The sequence below is a fragment of the Copidosoma floridanum genome, unplaced genomic scaffold, assembly GCF_036245765.1.
Source record: "Copidosoma floridanum isolate Cflo_tuat_1 unplaced genomic scaffold, Cflo_Japanese_pri ptg000004l, whole genome shotgun sequence".
Taxonomy (NCBI): domain Eukaryota; kingdom Metazoa; phylum Arthropoda; class Insecta; order Hymenoptera; family Encyrtidae; genus Copidosoma; species Copidosoma floridanum.
Window position 1 is genome coordinate 11,567,756 of NW_028321881.1, and position 22,226 is coordinate 11,589,981.

A 22,226-nucleotide genomic window follows, 5' to 3' on the forward strand; every position below is an offset into this window, starting at 1 on the left:
TTTACTTGAATTGATCGTTGCATGAGATATAGACCCTAGCAAAAGTTATAGACCCAAGTTTGTATGTACAAAACAAAACTCACATATACGACTATTAACTAGCATTTGCTACCATAAACTATCATGATTTATATCACACATTAATATTGAGAATATAGTGATACAACCCTTGCTTCAACAAAATTATTGACGTTTGCCTACAAAAATCAGTTAGCAATGAATTCCAGAATCTTACTGCCATAACGATAAACAACATTAAGGACGTTTGGTAGAGATAGAACCCTGTGATGAATCTTTTTGAAATTTCAACGAGACGTTCTTATTGTTATTACAATGAAGCTGTTAAAATTTCAAGAGGTTCGTCTGTTTTGTTTCCGAGATATTGAATTTCAAATTTCAGTCATTTTAACACGGTCGCTTGTGGGGAAACTTATAAAAACTTAGTTTTAAAAAAATTGGCGTAATAAATGTCTCCAATTTTTCTATATGTCATAGATAATGTTATTAACTATATGTGCACAAAGTTTCGCGACGATCGTCTGATAAGTTTATGAAAAAAAAAATTAAATAATAGTTCGACAAAAACGCAACGGCAACGTCGCAAGAAGCGGGAAATTCAAAATGTTTCAGGACTTAAATCAGTAAATATTTGAATATTATGGTAGATATTTATGTATTTCTGTATAAAACATAAGCTTATAAATGTGTGTGAGTGTATGTACATAGGTTACACCCGTACCCATAAGAAAACAATGTATTATAATAACACATATTTATTGTTATGTTTTTTTAAACAAGATAACAAAATCACATGCTTGTAGTAATCGCTGAGACTAGAGTGTGTCGTAATTATTTAACATATCACTTTCAATGAGACTTTTCAAGTCACATAAAAATTCAAGAACTTTATTTGCAGTAGTTACGAATACAATTGTATGTACATATATCTGTCACAAGTCTTTTTAATCATTTTCTAATTTTTATTACATTGTTATAAGGAAAAAAAAAATCAAATACTTACATCTTTAGTACAAATACATTACAAATATACACATACGCTGCCGTAACCGACGCAGCAGACAGTGCAGACAAGCAGAGTGCACACCACCTGATGTGTGTATATATGTGTGTACTTGAACACTCACACATTGGAGACCCGTACAGTGATGCCAAGTCTTCATTCATCGCTACTTCCCCCTTGCCCCTTTCCCCCCACTATCTCTACCGAACGTCCTTAAGTACACTTTCGTCCTCATGTTCATATCTGAGGGCTTGCTTCCTTATTTCTGCCAAACCTACGCAGTTTATGATCCTCTAAAAAGAGTACGTGCACCTGGTACATGGTCAAGCCCAAGAAACACTTCCTCTGTATTGATAGTTTAAAACTATCTTATAAAACAGATTATAGCAAGGAATTAATTTAGAGTCTCATATGAAGTAGCAGCGAGCATTTAAATTTAACTTGATAAAAATCAAAAATAGTATTGAGTCAAGCGAATAACTGTGAGAGACAACCGATGTGCACGGTACTGATGCCGCGGCCGTTAACTTGCCAACTTAAGTACAGTAAGCGATTTTCTAGTAATGGCATAAAGTATCTAAAGCATGACTAAAATCGAACGAGACCGATACCACAGCCAAACCCCATTTTATACCTTGACAAATTCTATTGGAAACCTTGAGCAGTGTTGATTGTGAGCTAAAATCTCGCCTTGACGCAGACTGCAAAGAGGAATTAAAAAATACACATTTAAGGTATTTCCAAATTTAAAGAATTATGGCATGGTTAAATATTTTGGCCAAATGAACCACACTCACTACGGGTCACGTATCATGAAGTTCCCTGAGACTAGACACAGTAGAAAGTGGCATGATTGTTGACAGCTTCCATTAATTATGGTATACACTATCTCTTGCGACTTATTCAGGACACGAGCCAGAAATACTAATTATTGGTAACCTACCTTTTTAACGGAATATGATCTGACTAATGTAATGCCATACATATGAAAAACCACACTTCTTAGCTTTATCCTTAGCTACCTTTAAAAAATCAAACAGTTAGTGAGACATCATATCAAATAGACGAATGTTACCAGCAAGTGCAGCTTCAGGGAAGAATAATCTATACCTAATTTCACTATACTCATGTGACATGTTTAGTACATAATTGTAAATGTCCGTTGATTTAAACTTAACAATAAACGATCTACGAGTAGACTGTTTGCAGGTAGCCTCACTATCATCCCCTTTAGAATCAGAGTTAAATACATTTTGATTGTTGTTAATCTTTCCTTTTTTATTCTTAATTATACTGTTACGGTATCCTAGAATATTTGACTTCAGAGATATGAAATCTAATACCATTGGGATCTCAACAAATATGTCAGCATATTGCAAAAAAGATGCAGCTGGAATTCTAGAATTCCTCAACTCAGATCCTGGTACACCTTTCAGATTTTCTCAATGCATGAATATCTACTCTTTTCTCTGATACAATATGATTATAGCTTTCCCAACCTGATAGAAAATCTGGACGAGCACTGCTGCCGTTCCGACGAATTTCACTGCCAATTGTTTGTCTGTCATGCACAAAGTTGTTGGCAGAATTAATATGAGCAGTAAACATGTTGAAGGCACTATCAACACCACTAGACGATGCAAAATCCGGTATTAACATGGATGAGACCGACATATTGTATGAGTAATCAGTTAGTACGTCAATGGATCAAACTAAATAAAGTGAAGACAAAAAGTTGACATTGATGATAAAATATAAAATATATATACTCAGATATTTTTTATAATAAGTAACTTCATTGAAAACTCAGCTATACCAATCTAATTATCAGCCAGTGCACCAGAAGCAATGTACATGGTATAGGCAAAATTAAAATCGTTGCACAACAAAACCAAATGTAAAATTATGTATAAGCGTGTTAGTTTAACATCAATATATTGGCATCCACTTATAAGGTTAATTTTGCTCAAAGCATCACAAAGCCCGCATCTAATAATAGTTTAAAATGTGTTGACATTATGTTAAATATAAGTGAAGCCAGAGAATTACTTTTGCACAAGTTGTCACTATACTAAGCACGAAACTAGTGAACTAAAATTGGTATTAAGGCTGTTAGTATTTGAAACTGTAATGATATGGCATCAACTATTGACGCAATATTTCATAATTTTATAAATGTGCCATAAAATTGATACAATTATACATTAGATACAACTGACTGCTCGTAACCGATCCATATTAAAATAAAAACTGACACAAAATTAACTCAATAAAAATTATCATGGCATGTTTGAAAAATTATTACAGACACTTACAGAACCTTAAGAAATTTTTGTTACAGCGTATCGTCTTAAAATTAGACATATACTCGTAGTTCAAGAAAAGCCAGATGTGCTAAAAATAATTCCACTTATAGAAAAGAAATATTGAGGTGAAAAATAGTAGTTTTCTTACGAGTTTGAAAAGTCTTTGTTTGCGAACCGAGAGGTTTGCGGCCCGAGCCGAAGGCGAGGTCCGTAACGAGGGTCGTAAAGGAGACTTTTCGAACGAGTATCGGAAAACTGCTTTTTTTCCTGAGGAAGTACCAGCCTCCCAAAACCACCCGATGGCGGAAAATATACATTACACAGATTTATACAAACAATCTTAATAATTTTAAAAATAATAAAAGTCACATCTCAAAGGAAAGCTTCATTCTACCTACGTATCAATTCGTTTATTTTATGTATTATATGACTAATTAATTGTTATGTGACCAAATCCTGTATTCTTATTATTAATTTTAAGATTAGTAGAAACAAGTAAAGCGTAAGTAAATGAAGAAATTAAATTATGAATATTTATACAAAACAAATTGAATGAAAAATTACAACTTAACCATGGAAAATAGCTATGTCTTTTGTATTTCTTAATCTTAATTTAATAGAGTGGATTATTTCACTTTCATAGTAACCAAAATAAGAAATAAAAAATTCATTTGTCTGATACAATCATTACAACAAGAATTGATTGTACACTTAAGGTACTTTGTATCTGTCAGAACGATTTGTCAACACACGGTCAATGATGTCCTGTAACATACAATATAATACAAACCTTTTGTCACTCGACAAGCAATATCTTTCATCGTTCCTACAAGTATAAAGCGCAGTAAGTGTACAAATATTTGATGTGGTATCAAGTGCACGAATAGAACATTGCACACCTATAGGAAACGAAAGTAAAGTAAGTCTCAGATCTCACGCATATAGTTGCTCGCGGCGTACCCAAGGGTGACAGTTAATGTGAGATCTAAGGCTTCTTTACTTAAGTCCATAGGTAAGATACAATTTTTTACAAATACTTCACATATAAAAGGAATTTTTGTCCCCCGTAACAGGACAAAAGTATCGTTTTTTGATGCAGTGTGGTGAAAATTTTTTTATGTTATGACATGACTAACAATTCGTACATGTATCCATACATATGTGCCCCCCCCCCCGTCCCAGGAAAGGGGAAAAAAACGAAAATCGCGCAAGCAGCCTTTAACGACGCGCGAAGTTTTCGCAGCAGCAGCACCATGCAGTGCTGCCATCTCCTAGTGTTTAGACTACTACGACCCGTCCCGCCACCTTAGTGTGGCGTTGTAATCAGTGGAGGTAGATGACGCTCAGCAGCTGAGCAAGACACACGCACGCCTAACCAGCAGAACAAGCTGCATGTAAAATTGTATTACTCGAATAAACGCTGATTTTTTTCGTACTCGCACGAGTTTTTATTTCGTGCGACCTCCTTACCTCCAGCTAACCTCAAGCTCAGGATAAACTACCCGGCATCATCCTAAACATACATGATGGTAAATATGAAAGAACGTGGAATGCGTGAGTCACGTGTCACATAAGTAGTTTATTAAAGTGTATACATGTATATAAATTCTAAGCGCGTGAGTGCTCAAATACGGCATAGTATTACAATTTTTACTATTTTAGTATCTAATTCTTCAAGACCTGTTGAAATTAGGTGTATTCTAATTTTCTCAGTTCCTAATAAACTGAATGAAATAACATACGAGTTGAAAGTTTTACCTTTATGGGGGGTCCTGAGACCCACATTTGGTTTTTTTTTGTAATCACGTGATATATTCTTTTTTTTTTACTAAAATCATAGAATGGCTCATTTTTTTGGTCCTTCTGAGATCTCAAAAAGTCTTTAATGAATGATTCATAGATAGATTCTGTAAACGTACAATTGCTGTAATTTAAATAACGAAATTACATTCTTAATCACATGACAAAAGAGCTTCTTTGTGATAGTATCCTCTACAAGAACTGCTTCAAGTGTTGTATCGATTTAAAAGAGCAACAAAAAAAATATTGCATTTTTTTTACAATCGGGGAACAGTATTATTATTTTATATTTTTTCAAGTTCCAACATGGCAGCTCAAACAACGTGTGATTAGTATTTTTTACGTAAATGTATAAAAAACACGTAATTAATCAACAATCAGAGAAAAATGCGGGTAGGAGTAAAGTATGTCACACTGCACTTATTGGTAAGTAATATTGAAATATTTTTCAAAAAAAAATAGTGGCTTAAACTACGTGACACGAGTAATGCCGCTTTGAATTCAATAATTGTTGCCAGATACACTTTAATTTCATAAAAAATAATGAAGAGAATGTATGTAATTCATGTTAGAAATTGAAAGTATAGAAATTGCACATGCAGAAGTTTGCATGGCATTTTTTAGTTAACATACGAGAACCTTAATCGTCTGCCTAAACTAAAGAGAACAATGAAGGTTGGGAAATGTTTTACAATAAGCATAAGAATATTTTTACTAATTGGTTGTATGTTTATAACTTGATTACTGGGATTACACAGTTTTTAGTGGATAAAAAATTGGTAGCGTTTATTTGTATAAGCGTATATTAAATAAAAGAGAGCGAAATTCTGCTTTTACAAATCGAACGGATTTTGATGATAATTAATCGGCACCTCTTCGATTTGGCTGAAACTTTTTTTACGGATTCTATGTCGAAAAAAAAGAGATACGTGTCAGAGGAATTTTGTTTTCTTTGCATATTTTCGATAATAGAAGTGATCGAACATTTGAGAATGGCAAGTTTTTTGGCTCGGAGACTTATTTTCTGAAATTCATAGTTACGAATCTTTAAGAGCTACAAAATTATCACCAATTGCACTTTTGTAGCTGACGGATTAAACTTTAAGAAAAAATTTTTTTTTACAAAAAATACTAACAAATTTAAATTGTTATTAACAGTTTAATTGTTAAAACCGATTTTTAACAAACGCCCCCAAAAAGAATCAAGTTTTTAGTAGTTTCATCGCATTCTCTGTCAAATTTTACGTCAAAAACATGTTTTTAAAATATGGTACCATTCCAATTATTATTGTTAAAATATTAATTTATGTAGTGCGTAACGGCCAAAAAAACGATTTTTTGTTAATAAATTGAAATCTGTTCATCGTATAAAAAAAAGTTAAATGTAAAAGTTGTAGATAATTGACAGATCTACAACTTTTGTAAGAAATTTTTTTTGACATAACCTTAAAATTTCAAATTAAATTGCAAAAAATGTAAAAAATCAGCTTTGTAATAATTATTTTTTGGCAATTTGTATAGAAAATAATTTATGTGTAATTTATTTTGAATCAAATCTCCTGACATGTTAGAAAACCTATCTTGATTGAAAACAAAATTATTATTAAGCTTTGAAAAAAAAATCTATCCAGTGTGTTTGAAACAAATAATATATCCAGCGCGTCAAGTATTATCGCCCTGTTTGTTGTATTAGCCACCACTGCCATGAAAGACTTTGATAAATAATAATCGATGATAAAAAAATATTTTAGTAAATTAAAAAAATCACGTAATAAAAAATAATGTAATACTTCTTAATAAATAATATGTACTTTATTGAAATAACGACATTTATGTAGTAAAATTAGCACTCTCCTTGACAGTTTAATAGTATATTTTACTTGAAAATTTTCACAACATTTTTTTTTTCATGCAATGAAAATATCTTAGCTTCTAATTCTTGACAAGATATTGGAATCATGCAATGATATTTTAGGGTTCCCTTTATTGTTTTAGCTATTGTAAATCGTTCTGATAGTAATTTTCATTCTTCTTCGTGCTCATCATTTGTAGAATAGCGACAAGTAATGTTTAGCAGTGGTTCTGTCGCCCAATTGAATAGTTCTCGTGGCGTTCGAATGGGATTGTTTATCCTCTGAAGACTCGCTCTGGAGGCTAGTCGTTTTAAAGTTCCACCTATCCCGTCACAGGGTCCTTTACCATGTGAAGTGGGAAAAAAATGGGTTACTCAGCTGATTTATGGATACGAAAGGTTAGGTATCTCTGAACACAATAAAACATGCCAAGCATTAAACTTACCAATTCGAATTGTTCATTTTCATTCTTTCGTTCTTCTGCATTTTTTATCTTTCCAATTCGTACGCGGCACGAAGTACAAATTTTTTGTTCCAATGTCTCTGAAGAAATTCTTGAATTTAACGCTCGGAGTTGATTTTCGTTCACTTTTCTCAGTTCAGAAGCACTTGTAGCACGATGTCTCAATTGAAAGGGATTAAAACATCGGTCAGATCTAATAATAGTACCTTGCAATGATCGTGCTTCTTTACGTGACATTTGTACACTGACATACAAAACGAAGCGGACACTTATGAATAAAGAATTCTATTACTTTAAACTTTAACGTGAGAAAGGAAATGCTTTGGCAGCAGACGAAAACCAGCGCAAAGCTGATCCAACAGCCAACGAACTTTTAGTTTAGTAAATCTACGGGTGTGGCGTGTAGATCACTATGGATTACGGATCTCACTTTAGGCGGACTTCCCCGCGAAATTTTAAAAATATGCTAAAATTTAAAAACCAATATTAAACCAAAAAACCATGCAAGAAACAATTATGAATGCTAAAAAACGAAGTTCCGAAAACAAAAATAATTTTAAAATATGAAGTAAATCCCACATGTCAAAGTTACGCACTAGATAGATTTTTTTTCAACGCTAGATAATAATTTTGTTTTCAATCAAGATTGGTTTTCTAACATGTCAGGAGATTCGATTCAAAATAAATTACCCATAAATTATTGTCTGTGCAAATTGCTAAGAAATAATTGTTACAAAGCTGATTTTTTACATTTTTTGCAATTTAATTTGAAATTTTGAGGTTATGTCAAAAAAAATTTTTCACAAAAGTTGTAGATCTGTCAATTATTTACAACTTTTACATTTAACTTTTTTTTATACGATGAACAGATTTCAATTTATTAGCAAAAAATCGTTTTTTGGCCGTTACGCGCTACATTAATTAATATTTTAACAATAATAATTGAAATGGTACCATATTTTAAAAACATGTTTTTGACGTAAAATTTGACAGAGAATGCGATGAAACTACTAAAAACTTAATTCTTTTTGGGGGCGTTTGTTAAAAATCGGTTTTAACAATTAAATTGTTAATAACAATTTAAATTTGTTAGTATTTTTTGTAAAAAAAATTTTTTTCTCAAAGTTTAATCCGTCAGCTACAAAAGTGCAATTGGTGATAATTTTGTAGCTCTTAAAGATTCGGAACTATGAATTTAAGAAAATAAGTCTCCGAGCCAAAAAACTTGCCATTCTCAAATGTTCGATCACTTCTATTATCGAAAATATGCAAAGAAAACAAAATTCCTGTGACACGCATCTCTTCTTTTTCGACATAGAATCCGTAAAAAAAGTTTCAGCCAAATCGAAGAGGTGTCGATCAGACAGGTGTTCGATTTGTAAAAGAATTACCCATATCTGTGTAATTCTTATACAAACCAAACACCATTTTGTCTGACCCACTTTTTTATTTGGCTAAAACTTTTTTTACTGGTTCTATATCGACAAAAAAGAACCTATTTACATAATCTTATATGCATATATATTCTCGTATATTATAGTTAGTTGTCTGGAGCATTCCACATAATCTACGACCATCCAACCACTGCCTCTCCACCACCCCCCACCAATGAAGGTAAAATTTGTCTTATTTCTACGTTTTTTTAACCTGATAAATATTGGATTGAACCTCCCACTGCCCTATCACTTCCATCCACCGCCCCTTCGCTATCACTCCACACGATTGTTTTTGCTCCTAATACTGCTCCCCCATTACACGATTTTACTGTTGTTTTAATGCAATTCCATCGTTGAAGTAGAATGGATAAAAAGGATGGACAAAAAAAATTAAAATTTTAGCTATGTATTTGATAAATTAACGTCAATGAGCCAACTTTAGTGTGAATATTGCTTATATGTTTTTGGAACTACGGAAAAATTAAAAACTTCAATACATTACATTCATGGCATGATTTATATGTACATAACCCGGAGCACAAAGAAATTTGTAAATATTGCAGAAGAAAATTTTCAAGATAAGATGCGTTGAAAAGATATTACAACAGAGTTTATAAAAGAGAAAATAAAGAATTTCAATAGCATGTTAATAATTATTAACCATTATAGTAATGTTTGATACATTATCATCTTACTTTTTTTTGGAACACTGATTAAACTGTTTTTAACAGAAGATTAAATGTCAATGTGTACCTATCAACGGATTAAAATGTTTATTTTAATTCAAAGAAAAAAAAAAAAAAAAGTTAACTGATGGATAATAATATTTATTGTGAAAATGTGTCATTTCTACAATTTTCACAAATTTGTCCATTAAAGTTTTCTTCGTGTGTCTACTAAAGCGATAACTTCGATTAAAAGTTTGGTCACATTGTGTACAGTTAAATGTTTTCTTTGTATTTCTACATTCTTTTTTATAATGAATATTATTCTTTTTAACTTTTAAAATGACCTAACATGAATTAGAAAATTTATTTTTATGAGTCAGTTGTTGAGTACAGAAACTTGTAAGTTTTAGATGACATCTGGTGCACTGATGAAAGTTGATGTCCAGGATGATGTTTTTGAAAAAACAAATATAAAAAAGTATTTTACCTCATAAAAAAATTTTCTATTTTTCTATGACACTCTTAAAAGATTATGAATATTGCCTCTTTGTAAAAAAAGGCGTTATAGATTAAGTTATACTGTTATAATCAGCTTAGTTTGCTTCCACATTAAGATTTTCACGGTACTTTTTTTGTTATTTAAAAATTTCTTTCAAAACGAAATTTTTGATTTCAAAATTGTTTTTAGATTTCTTTTAAATAAATTTTATTTTGGCTTTTGACATCTGGACAATGCTACTTACAATCGTTGATGAGAAAATAGTGGTTTTTTAAGATATAATCCTTAGGCTTCAAAACTTTGGTCTTGAGATGTATTAATAGTTATAGAAAAAGCTAATGTAAATGAAAATTGCTTTCTATACAAATCCAATAGAAGTAGGAAAGAGTTTTCTGTATTTAGCATTATTCGTAGAATAAGGACTCTATTTATTCGTCTTCTTCAGCAGTTATTTCAGCTTTGATGTTGTAATTAAATAATTTTGTAATTTTTAACCTTGTATCATTGCAAAGTCCTTCTGATGAATTTAAATTTGGATGTTTTTAAACATAACAATAAAATTAATTTTTAAATTAAATCCATGTGGTGGAAGACTTTTAATACTGTTTGAATATTTAGCTGGAAAATTAATCTAAATATTTTCATCTTTATCATCAACTCCTTTGTGAGTCGTATAACTAATGCTGTAGTAACTTGCTAATTTTCGCTGCATATTCCTCAGAATTTTTTGGTTAAGTAAATGTGTACAGTTATTATATTATGTTCATATAGCTTCAACACTTCAAGAGCCACCAATGATATTTAAAATCTCAGAGCACACATCATTTGTTCTTCACGTGTGAGGAATTTTAAAAGTATTAATTTTTTTTCTTATGTACAATAACAGAGAGGACAATTTTTTGTTTATTGAGCATATGTTAATTTTTGAAATAAAAAATGTAAAATAGAGACCTAAGAACAGCATAGTTTGTAGCTTCTTGAATCATATTAATTTTTTTTCGGTTTTTACTACTAGTAGAATTTGACGGCAGTATCCATTAAAAATCTCTGAAAGGCTTTCAATCATCATACAAATCTCCTTAAATTCTGTCAACTATTTATATTTTTTATGTTATCATAGAAGCTTTGTCCCGCATAATTACTTCTACTTCACATAATTTTTGTTTATCTGATTCGAACTTAAGAACATACTTTCTGTAGTGTTTAAATTTAATAGAAATCTGAAGGTTCTGTAAATAGCCATTCGCTTCGGAGGAAAATCAGAAGCAATACGTGCCTTAGCCATAGTTAAAATTCTTCTTCCAATTAATAAGAAGTATTAAATTATATATATAGATACCATACTACAAACGTTCAACAGTTTTGATCCATATATAAAATTTACTTTGGAAAATCCAACACTTAGAATAATAAACTTTTTAGACATTACTATTTACTTTAATTCTGACAAAATCATAACTAACTGGTATAGAAAACCAAGTCATTCAGGACAATATCTTAATTTTGAATCACACAACCACTTACAACAAAAAATTGGAATAGTTTATAATTTAGTAGATAAAAATATAAAACTGTCTAATAATAAGTTCCAAAAAGACAATTTTGAGATAATTAAAAAATTATTAAAAGCCAATAACTATCCATTAAAATTTATTGATACATACATTAAAAAAAGACTAAACATATTAAATAAAAAAAAAAGTTATAAAAATCATAGTATAACCCCATATAATGACTATATTGCCTTACCGTTTTCAAAAGACTATGAATATAAGATAAAGAAGATTTCAAAAAAGTACAATATTAACGTCATTTTTAAAAACATTAATAAGATTAACATAAATAATCAATTAGGTAAAGACATAATAGAACCGCGTAACAAACCAAATATAGTGTATAAAATTAATTGTCTAGATTGTCATCAGTATTATATAGGTCAATCAAGTAGAACTCTGCAAACACGAGTTGGTGAACACATGATAGATGTTAAGAAAAAAGATGACAGATCTGCATTGTATTACCATGTGAAAGATTCAAGACACAATATAGATTTTAAATATATAGTAATGTACAGATTTTAGATGTTGAAAATGTAAGGAGTAGGCGTGAGGTATCAGAAATGATACACATAAGTAGAAATATCCATAACTTGAATAGACAATTTGATACACAAAATTTATTACCAATTTTTAAAGAATTCATCGAAAGTAATTTACACTAGTCGCAGACAACAGCATAATAACTAAATAAATTTTATTCAAAAATATCATTTCATATAGGTCACGCCTTCTCTAATACATACATTAACCATTTCAACTCTTGCACATGTATGTATTGGTATTGGTCCTGCCTCATAGATACCTGTCCTCGGTATAGAAATTAATTTTCGTTAGTATGTTCGAGTCGCTTACAGGCTACAGTCAATTAACTAAGATCTCGACAAATGTAAGCGATCACGTAAAGCCTGTATACTGTGACACAATTGTAAGTTTTAGTGTTTTAAACTACGAGCGATTGTATAATTGTTTACCTTTTTATTAATTTTGTCATGATTTGTATGAAATTTATAGTGCTTGAAAAGGGCCTCATTCTAAAGTGGCCGAAACGTTGCTTTAATAAATAAATAAAGACCATTGGACAGCATTGCCGTTGAAGTCATACTTTAATATTGCAATATCCTGCTGTCGTCAGATTCATAGTATTACAAAGTATTAAATTAATGTTTTACATAAAAAAGTTTTTTTTGGATCAACCAGGACCGTCAATAAAAAATTTTTTTTTTCAAATTTTAATGTTTCTTAATTAATCAGATTTTAATAACCACCTAATTTTAGAAATTTTTCATAAAATTTATCGTTTAGGAATAAAATTTCATTGTTATCACTATCGAAATTTTTTTTATCAACTATGTTGGTTCTGATGAACTAAAATTTTGATAGACATATTTTCAGACATGAAAATTTTGTTTTAATGTAAAAGATGTTTATTTTTATTATCTTTACAATTTTCTATGAAAGATTTCTTGTATTTATTCCCAACAATGTTGCTTAAGAAAATTTTAGATGAAACAAACTATGCAAAAAACCAATAAAGTTAAAAACTTAGCACAACGTTGCATGCTTCTTTAAGAATAATACCTATTTGAGAATGTTTTATCAATCCTATAGAAATAGCTGTTTGTTTGAAAGTATTTTACATCACATTTCAAACAGTTTTTAAATTTGCAAAAAAATTTTACGTGCTACTTTATTAAGTATTGATTTTTTTTTAAATCTCCATTTATCGTTTAAAGAAAGTACATTTAATCGACCAACTGTGATATATTTTTTGAGTGTTTTTGTGTGTTTCATTGTTTCATTGTGTTATTAAATGTATCTTATTCAGGAATGTTAAAGTGTTTCATAATAACGTATTAAATTGCTTTTCTCTTCTTGTCAGTTTTGTTTTATTAAAACCATGCTGTTAAAGGAGTTTTCCAGTTTTTTAGTTATTTTTTAACTTGACTTTCTTTTAAAATAATCGCTTTTTTTTTAAGTGAATAGGTAACTAAAATACTGGATGACTTTTACGATGGAGAGGAAATTCTTGAATGGTCCATGCTACTTTTATTGGGCTCAAATAATGACATTTAACAATGTGTGATGTATAATTAAGTACAGTCATAAAACTGCATTATGGGAACAATAATCAGAAAAAATTAAGGTATTGAGGCTGTCGATACTTACTTCTACTTTTGCTTCAACGAATAACTTGTGTGGGTGATCACGTGGAGCGTGCAGGGGCGAGAATTCCCCTACTTTTAAGACATGTACTTGTAATATCAAAAGTAAAGTAGACTGTCCACATTTGCATGATTTTATCCTTATAATAACCCTTGTAATTTTTTTCTCAAGAATATGTGCATGCCAACCTTTAGTTAACATATCTCCTTTAATTATATAAATCTATTCGTAAGTTAGGTCAAACCTGCCCCTATACTATCCCTCCTTACACACACGATAGTCATCCTACGAAATAAAAACACATTCGCTTTATTTTTCTGATAGTTTTTTTCGATGTAGCCCATACACATACCCCCTCATGATTTTTAAAGGTATCTAAACAATTTTTTACTTGAAAGCCAAGTATCCACGTATACTTATTTATGCACACACGCTTTAATTTTATGGAATTTCTTACCCATTATACTACTTATCTTCGTATATTACTTTTAGATATCTTCTTATACATTTTCAGTGAGACCTCGTTTCCACTACATCCATTCACCCAATGCAACACACTTATTAAAAGTTATTAGAAATAAATGAGTGTTTATATTAAAAATAATGTAATTCGGTGTTTACTATTGTGCATATTATATTATTTTTTAATATGGCAGGTTACATTTCTCTTCCTCTCCCCATCTGAACTGTCTCTTTCCACATAAAACCTTTACCTTAATCTGCATGCACGTGCATAATTCGATGAAAACTCTTACTTTTTTCATGACATATCCCCCTACAGAATTCTCTGATATTTTTACCGTAATTATTGGCAGTGGGACCCTCTTTGCCCTATATCTACTTAGTTTGTACAACACACTTGTTCAAGTTTTGAAAAATAAATGTTGACGTATGCTGGTATATTACATGTGTATTGGTGCGTGTGTCTGCTAGCGCCAATTGGAAACTGTACTAACTGTAGCCAGTGACACAGCGGTTGTAGAGCAAGGAAGACGTGTTTAATGCCCGAAGAGCTGAAAGCATCGTTTTTGTTGTTTAGATTGCCGGAGCGTTTTAGTCCTATGTTAACAGCCTTGGAATCGTCTTCCGAGAAATTGACCTTTAACAGGACGCAACTGCTGAAGCGAGTAACGAACATACACAGAGTTTTTTTGTCAACAAACGTAGTTACACAGGCCATAAACCAACTCAGGAAAGTTAAAACACGGCTTTTCCAAGAAATTCAAACAACGACAACAAAGACAAATTGAGAAATTTTCGCTTTTATAAATGTAACAAGCGTGGACGTCTAGCAGAGCAGTTTCTAGCTCAGATAAATACTGTTGAGACTGCAGAGAATGATGACGAGCAAAATACCGATGTTTTTGCTGTTTTTTTTTTTTAACTTGGCGGCAATTTCAACTGTGTGTCATCAAGATTGGGTGATTGATTCTGATGCATCCAATCATGCATGTAACGATCGTGACTTAATTAAGCCAATTTCCTCAAGTAAAGTGAAAGCAGTAACAGTTGCAAATAACCAGAATTTACCGAAGCGTGCTCAAGGTGTCGTATCTCTCCCAGCAGACAAGTGTAATAGGATCGTTGAAGCCACACTTAAAAATGTATCACATGTGCCGGATTTAACCTAAAATTTGTTATTCGTGGCTAAGATAACTGATGCCGAAAATTCAGCGCATTTGACAAAAAGAGAGTGCAAAATCTTAAATAAAAAAAATGAAGTGATTCTTACGGGAACTAAGACATATAATAATGTATATAAATTAAATCTACACAAAGAAAAACATTTTGCACACAGTACAAATAGGCTTCAAGTAAATGCGCCACCGTTGGATGTTAAAATATGGCACAGACGATTAGGTCATTTAAATCTTGAGTCAGTTCAGCAGTTAACAAAGGGAGCTACTGTCAGCATTAACATAAGGGGCTCACTGAATCAGAGATGTGAGACGTGTGTATATGGTAAGCTAAATCAAAAGTCTTTTTATCAGGATCCAAAAACGGCCTTGGAGATACTTGAGTTAGTGCACTCTGATGTTTGTGAGATGCCGACAACTTCACATGGTGGCAGCAGATATTTTATAACTTTTATGGATGGCTATTCAAGAAAAATGTTTGTTTACCCATTAAAAAATAAAAATGATGCTACAGTGACTGTAAGAAGTTTTTGAGTATATGCATGGTGAATTGATAAAGTTCTTTAGGAACAAAGGGATTGTTCATGAGTTCTCATTACCTTCCACGCTTCAACGTGCGAAGAGAGCGAATCGGGTGCTCCTCGACAAAGTACGTGCCATGCTTTTTGATGCTTCTTTGGATCAGTCATTCTGGGGCGAAGCAATAGTAACAGCTGCATATCTGGCCAACTGATCTCCGAGAAGAAGCTTAAACTTTAAAACACCGCAGGAAGTATGAACTGGAAAGGTGCCGCACGTTACTCATTTACAAGTATTTGGGTGCAAAGCACTTGTGTTTGTTCTAGCACTGAAGCGTTCCAAACTTGAGTCCAAAGCAGTAGAGTGCATTATGCTTGGTTATGATGCTAGTCACAAAGCATACAGACTATTGGACCACAACGAGAGTTAGATTAGGATAACTGACAATGTCGTTTTTTATGAGGACGTGTTAAAACCAAAACAAAAGTTTTTTACGCCCTTCCATCAGTCAGATTAATGCAAATCTAGTGACGAGTTGCAGAACAATCTGGATAGAAGCGCTGACAAGCAAAGTGATATATCAGACAATTTCTGTCAGTCTATGCATACTTACAAAGTTCAAAATCAGATAGGTAGTTAGAGAACTCTTCAGGATCGTTCATTTGATTAAGTAAAGATAAGAAGATTAGAAAGAACGTCTAAAAAACCTAAATTTCTAAAAGACTATGTTTTTCAAGTAATACCAGAATTTTCAGATTGCTTAGGTGAACCTCAAAATTGTAAACAAGCAGTTGAGAGCCCCAAATCTGCTAGTTGAATACAAGCCATGAATCAAGAGCTTAAATCACTTGCTAACAACTAAACCTAGATTCTGGTTGATCCACCTGAAAATCAAAACATTGTGGACAACAAATGGGTATTCAAGATTAAAACGAATCCTGATGGTACAAAGAGATTTAAAGCGAGACTTGTGGCCAGAGGTTTGACTCAATAGTATGGAGTGGATTATTATGAAACATTGTCACCAGCGGCCTTCATTCCCTTAAAATTCTGCTGCCCCTGCAGTTATCAAGGACTTTGAAATTGTACATTTGGATGTAAGAACAGCTTTTCTTCATGTCGAGCTTCAAGAAAAAATTTATATGAAGCAACCTACAGGCTCTGTCAGATGTGGCGAAGAAAACAAAGTGCTCCTATTGAAATAAGCGTTAAACGGTCTGAAGCAGAGCAGCAGGACATGGAATACCAAGCTTGATATGTTTTTAAGGACTGTAGGGCTAAGGCAGTCCCGATATGATCCTTGTGTTCATGATTATTTATCTGGTGATGTAATCTTATATGTGCTGTTATTTGTGGACGGTATTTTAGTTTTTTCAAACACTATGAATTCTGTGATTAAACTTTTCTTAAGATTGACTGTTGAATTTCCTGTAAAGAATTAAGGTAGTGTCAAGAAGTTGTTTGGTGTTGGAGTAACAAGGGACATAAGTAAAAGGTTGTTGTATCTTCATTAGAAAGACTATATAAAGGATGTACTTTCAAGATTGAGCATGCTTGATGCAAATAAAATTAGCATTCCAATGAATCCGGGTCTGTTTCTGAAGTCTGATCAGGTGCAGAGTCGGTCTGATAAGGTGCATTTTCCATATCAGAGTGCAATTGGTTCTCTTTTGTATCTCTCACTACATACAAGGCCTGATTTGACATTTGCTTTGAATTATTAAAGCAAGTTTAATAACTGTTATGGTAAGGAGCACTGGTCAGCAATCAAGTCGGTTATGCGTTATCTGAGTGGTACGCAAGGTCTCATATTGATGTATGGTGGTGGACAGTGTGACATGCCTGTTGGTTATAAAATCATGAATAGCATCTAAAACACATTTTTCTTTCAGTCTTGTATCTTTTTGCATCGGTTTAATGCTTTGCAAATTATAGTTTCCTTTTATTCTTAACTGTGCGTTACTTTCCACAGTTACATTATTTATTCGTTTCAAATCTGCTTCACACATTCTACAGCAATATAAGATGTTAAAATATTCAATAAAACCAAGCATACATAAGTTGAATATTGCGAAGTTTGGTTAAAATTTCATTAAAAATTTTTTTGAATAAACCGACAGTTTAGCAAAGAGTGCTTTAAACTCATAATTAAATTTACAAGGTAAAACAATAAAAAATATTTTAATACTAAAAAATCATCGAATAAAATGTTTCATTGATCTGTATTAAATATTTTATACCTGTCGATAGAAAATCGTTTACCCACCATTAAGAAATTAAAAAAAAAATAATTCGCAAACTGCACATGTATCATATACATACGGTTTTAAACATTTTTTGACTTATCTACTTTGGTACGTACACTGTACGGTTTGTGCTGTACTTACGTATAATAAGGTCTATTATTTTCTAATTGATAAAGTACAATAACTTCTTTATAAGTTTCTATAGTAAATAATTTGTCCCATTTATCCATGCTTCACTATCAATTCGCACATTTTATTCTTGACTCCGAACCAGAATGAAGCACACAGTCGTAACGTATAAAATTGTAAGATGAAAAAATAGTTTTAGTACGACTGGTAAGTTGCATTATTTATTTGGAATAAAATCGGAAATGGAATAACTTGTTTCTCATTTTGGGTCTTATAAGCGGATGTTCGCTCATCTTAAATATACACAGCATTAATTTCACCTACTGTATAAACTATTAAAAATATAAATAAATAAAACCTATACATTATTCACACTGTAATTAGCTAATGTAATTCTTTCAAATATAGTCAATGTAGTTCAAAGGATGTATACAAATCATGAATATCAATGAAACCTAAAAATACTAAAGTTATGAAAAATTCCTGTTAGTCGCTTCTTTCTTAGTAACTTCACTCGTCATAGTCGTCACGCATCGAACAAAGATATTTAGTTGCTATACTTCATTAAACTATTCACACTTCATAAAGTAATGTTTTAATAAGTTTTATTTTGTTTAAAAAAGAAATCATGTTCATATTATTAAATAGTATGTATACGCTCGTCTCCGGAAACAACAAAAATGTAGAAATACGAGCATCAGCTGATTAACGACCGCTTGGAGCCACTACGCTGTTATCTTGGGGCGCCTGTTTCCCTGAACTGGGCGAACTGTAATATCGAGTCGATAAGAGCGCTGGTCATGACTTGATTAGGAGATGCTGCCTACCAACTTTCTCTTAGTTTGATCACCTGACCGCTTGGAGGCATGTAACATGTGCATATCTGTGTACTGCATGATATCAGTAAGATTTTCCAAAAATAGTGCGAGGGCTGGGGTGGGCCAGTGAAGCCTTGAGAAAATGTGGGGGGTTGTGTAAAATGCTCTACACAAATAACTTTATTATGTAGAAAGATACGTTTATATATTATACAGTTAATAAGGCGGGGCGTTCGTACATTGCCCCTACCACCCCCTACCGCTAATAAGGTAAAATTTGATTGCTTTTTCTGGTTTCTTAACCCAATAAAATAAGATTAATTGAAAATTTCTTCCTTTTTTATCGAGATTTTTACTTCTGAATTAATTTCATGTTTATGAGAATATGTACAATTGTGTATAAGAAAAAATGTTGTGAAGTTAAATATAATTTCTTAAATTTACATTCGTAATTTATGATAATTTTTCAATCGTATGAATTAAAAACAACGCTCTAACTTAAATTGCCGTAAAATTCTCAAGATGTGTTCAAGTGCTTTTGCGGAGATAAGATTTTTTAATTAATTACAACACCTTATGGTCAAAAATAATATAACTATCTTACAACTTGTCATTAAATTCATGTGCAAAAAAAGCCCTTTATATGTTTATTAACATAATTACTTTATGTAAATGTATAAGTAGATATATTTAGCTCTTAACATTCATGTATTGTGTTTAAATATAAGTGTGATAGAGGAGGGGTTGGCGTGCAAAGGGTGCAGGGCATTGGTGCCCACTAGCGTGTATATACAAATGCGCATGCATAAGTGTACTCATTCTCTTATAACGTGAATTAAGTTGATCCAAACGTCTTATCTTATTAAGTTCTAAGATTGCTACCAGTATAGTTTTTGTTATAATTAATCTTGTAGAAACGTTTGGCAAAGTCAATTTTCGGGTAGTAAATGAGTCCTGATTTCTCTGCCAATATGACTACTCTATGACAACTTCTTATTTGCTATTGGAACCGGTAGCGACTGGGTTTAAACTTTTCACTATCGTGGCCAACGCTGCTTCTGGCTGTTCTTGAATATAGATAGCGTTACTATTAAGTTAAATCATAGTGAGTGCATCATTAAAAATTTTTATTATTGTAATCATATACTTTTCAACATATCTAAAACAGTTTCAATTTTAATAATAAAAATGTATATTTTTTATACATACACCTTTAAATACTTGCTATAATTTTGCTACTTATTCCAAAATACTTTCTGTTCAAGAAATCTTAAGGTCCATTTCAGCATTCTCTCTGAATATTACAAGTGTTTTACAAGTCCTTTATTTGTCATATCAGCTGAGCTTTTGACCACGTACCAGAGCGTAGACTCATAAAACGGATTGTGATCTTATTATGAATAAAAAATGAACTTAAAAATTGCAATAAATAGTAAAGATAAAGCTGAAATTAACATCGCTTTATACTACGTACGAAAATTGTATAATAGTCTTAAATATGATAAAATACAGTTTGATACAAAATGGTAATTATGAATTAAAAAACATTAAGTTGTTTCACTGTAATTTTTTTTAAATACATGCACTGGCAAGAAAAAAACGTAATTCATTTTTATTCAAGTCATGGAAATAAGATGTTTAATGAACTCATGAAAATAAATAATTAAACTACTTTAATAATCACGCTTTTTTTTAATATTCTTGCATCATAATTAAACTTTAAATAGCCTAATTATATGATGAAGACTAATACATTTTAATTTGTATTAATTTATACTAAAGATCCAAATAATACTTAACAAAGTGTTTTCATACAAAGGGTTAGAAAGTAAATAACCTGAAAATTTATAACAAAATCTCAAAATGCAAATTCTTCTAGTCCTTAGGATTTCTCGTCTTATTCGCTCGTAATAAAAATAATATCTAGAACATTTTTCTATTTTTTTTCTCATCTAACTAGATGATTTCATCAAAAATAATAATTATACAACCGTTAAAATTCAGTCTTTACTTCGTAGGTCAACAAATATTCGAAGGCTTGTGTTTAACTTAAGTTCCTTGTTTATAATTTAACATGATGAGGCTTAAAATCAAGGATAGGTGTGCAAAATTTGTTAACTCGTAAGATTTTTATTCCAAAAAAATATTTATTTTTTAAATTATTTTTTATCATTAGGTAGATTTGTTTTAAATTGCTGCGTTTCTTTCCTTTTTACTAAAAATTATGTTTTAATAGATTAATATAATTTTTTCAAGTTTGTATTATTTTATGATGCAAATTGTACTTAGAGCTTAAAATATCTCTATAGTTAAAGATTACCACATCGCATGTATACATTATACCATTTTTTCACAGGCATTCCTGGATAGAAATGAAGATACTAAATGTTTGGTTGACATAATCTGTCAAATTGAATCAGCAGGAAATCAACTAACTTCGTTGAGTATAGAGAAAATGTACGATTCCCGTGCCACAACCAATGTACTCCATAATCAAGAGATACGTTTCAAGTACGACAAAATCACATTTTTAATTACCTATACCCTAATTTTTTTGCACAATAATTTATCTAAAATTATTGTACTTTTCTTTTTTATCTTTATTTTTGGAGAAAGCTTTTCAAAATACAATAAAAAACACAAATAAAAAAAAAAAATTTGCAATATCTGTGTTCGACAATAACCACAGTACACTGTCTTGCAGTTAGTGTATCTAAGATTTAATAGCTTCATACTGTCATTTAAATAAGGTCAGTGAATAAGTTTACTTCGTGCCCTTCAAAGGACACGAAGCATCAGTAGCAAAGGGAAACTAACTTTTATTAAGATAAGAAACTAACAAACTTTTTAGTTTTATACTATTTTACAATTTTTGAAAATCGGCTCAATGTAGAAGGTATCGAGCATCGAGCTTCCGTACGCACTGCGAGTAACTTCCACAGTGGCTTTAGCTGTACTAGTTGTAGACCTACGAATAAAAAACTATTTTGTAGAGTTATCTACAACCAGATGTACGTATGTATTGAGAAAAGTATGTATAAATGTATATTAAACGAAGGCGACTTATGTGGACTTTAACATTAATTTTGCCAAACACACGCGCGTATGT

The 22,226-nt window shown here is 31.4% G+C and overlaps 1 protein-coding gene across 1 annotated transcript in view; it reads left to right on the top strand.

Annotated features, from left to right (window-relative positions):
- Window positions 1–22,226, top strand: part of DCTN2-p50 (dynactin subunit 2) — a 546,499-nt gene that overhangs the window by 294,503 nt on the left and 229,770 nt on the right. Inside the window, exon 5 of the mRNA XM_089597711.1 lies at window positions 21,474–21,628. Within this exon, the coding sequence (XP_089453837.1) occupies window positions 21,474–21,628 (155 nt within the window). The remainder of the gene's footprint in view (window positions 1–21,473; window positions 21,629–22,226) is intronic.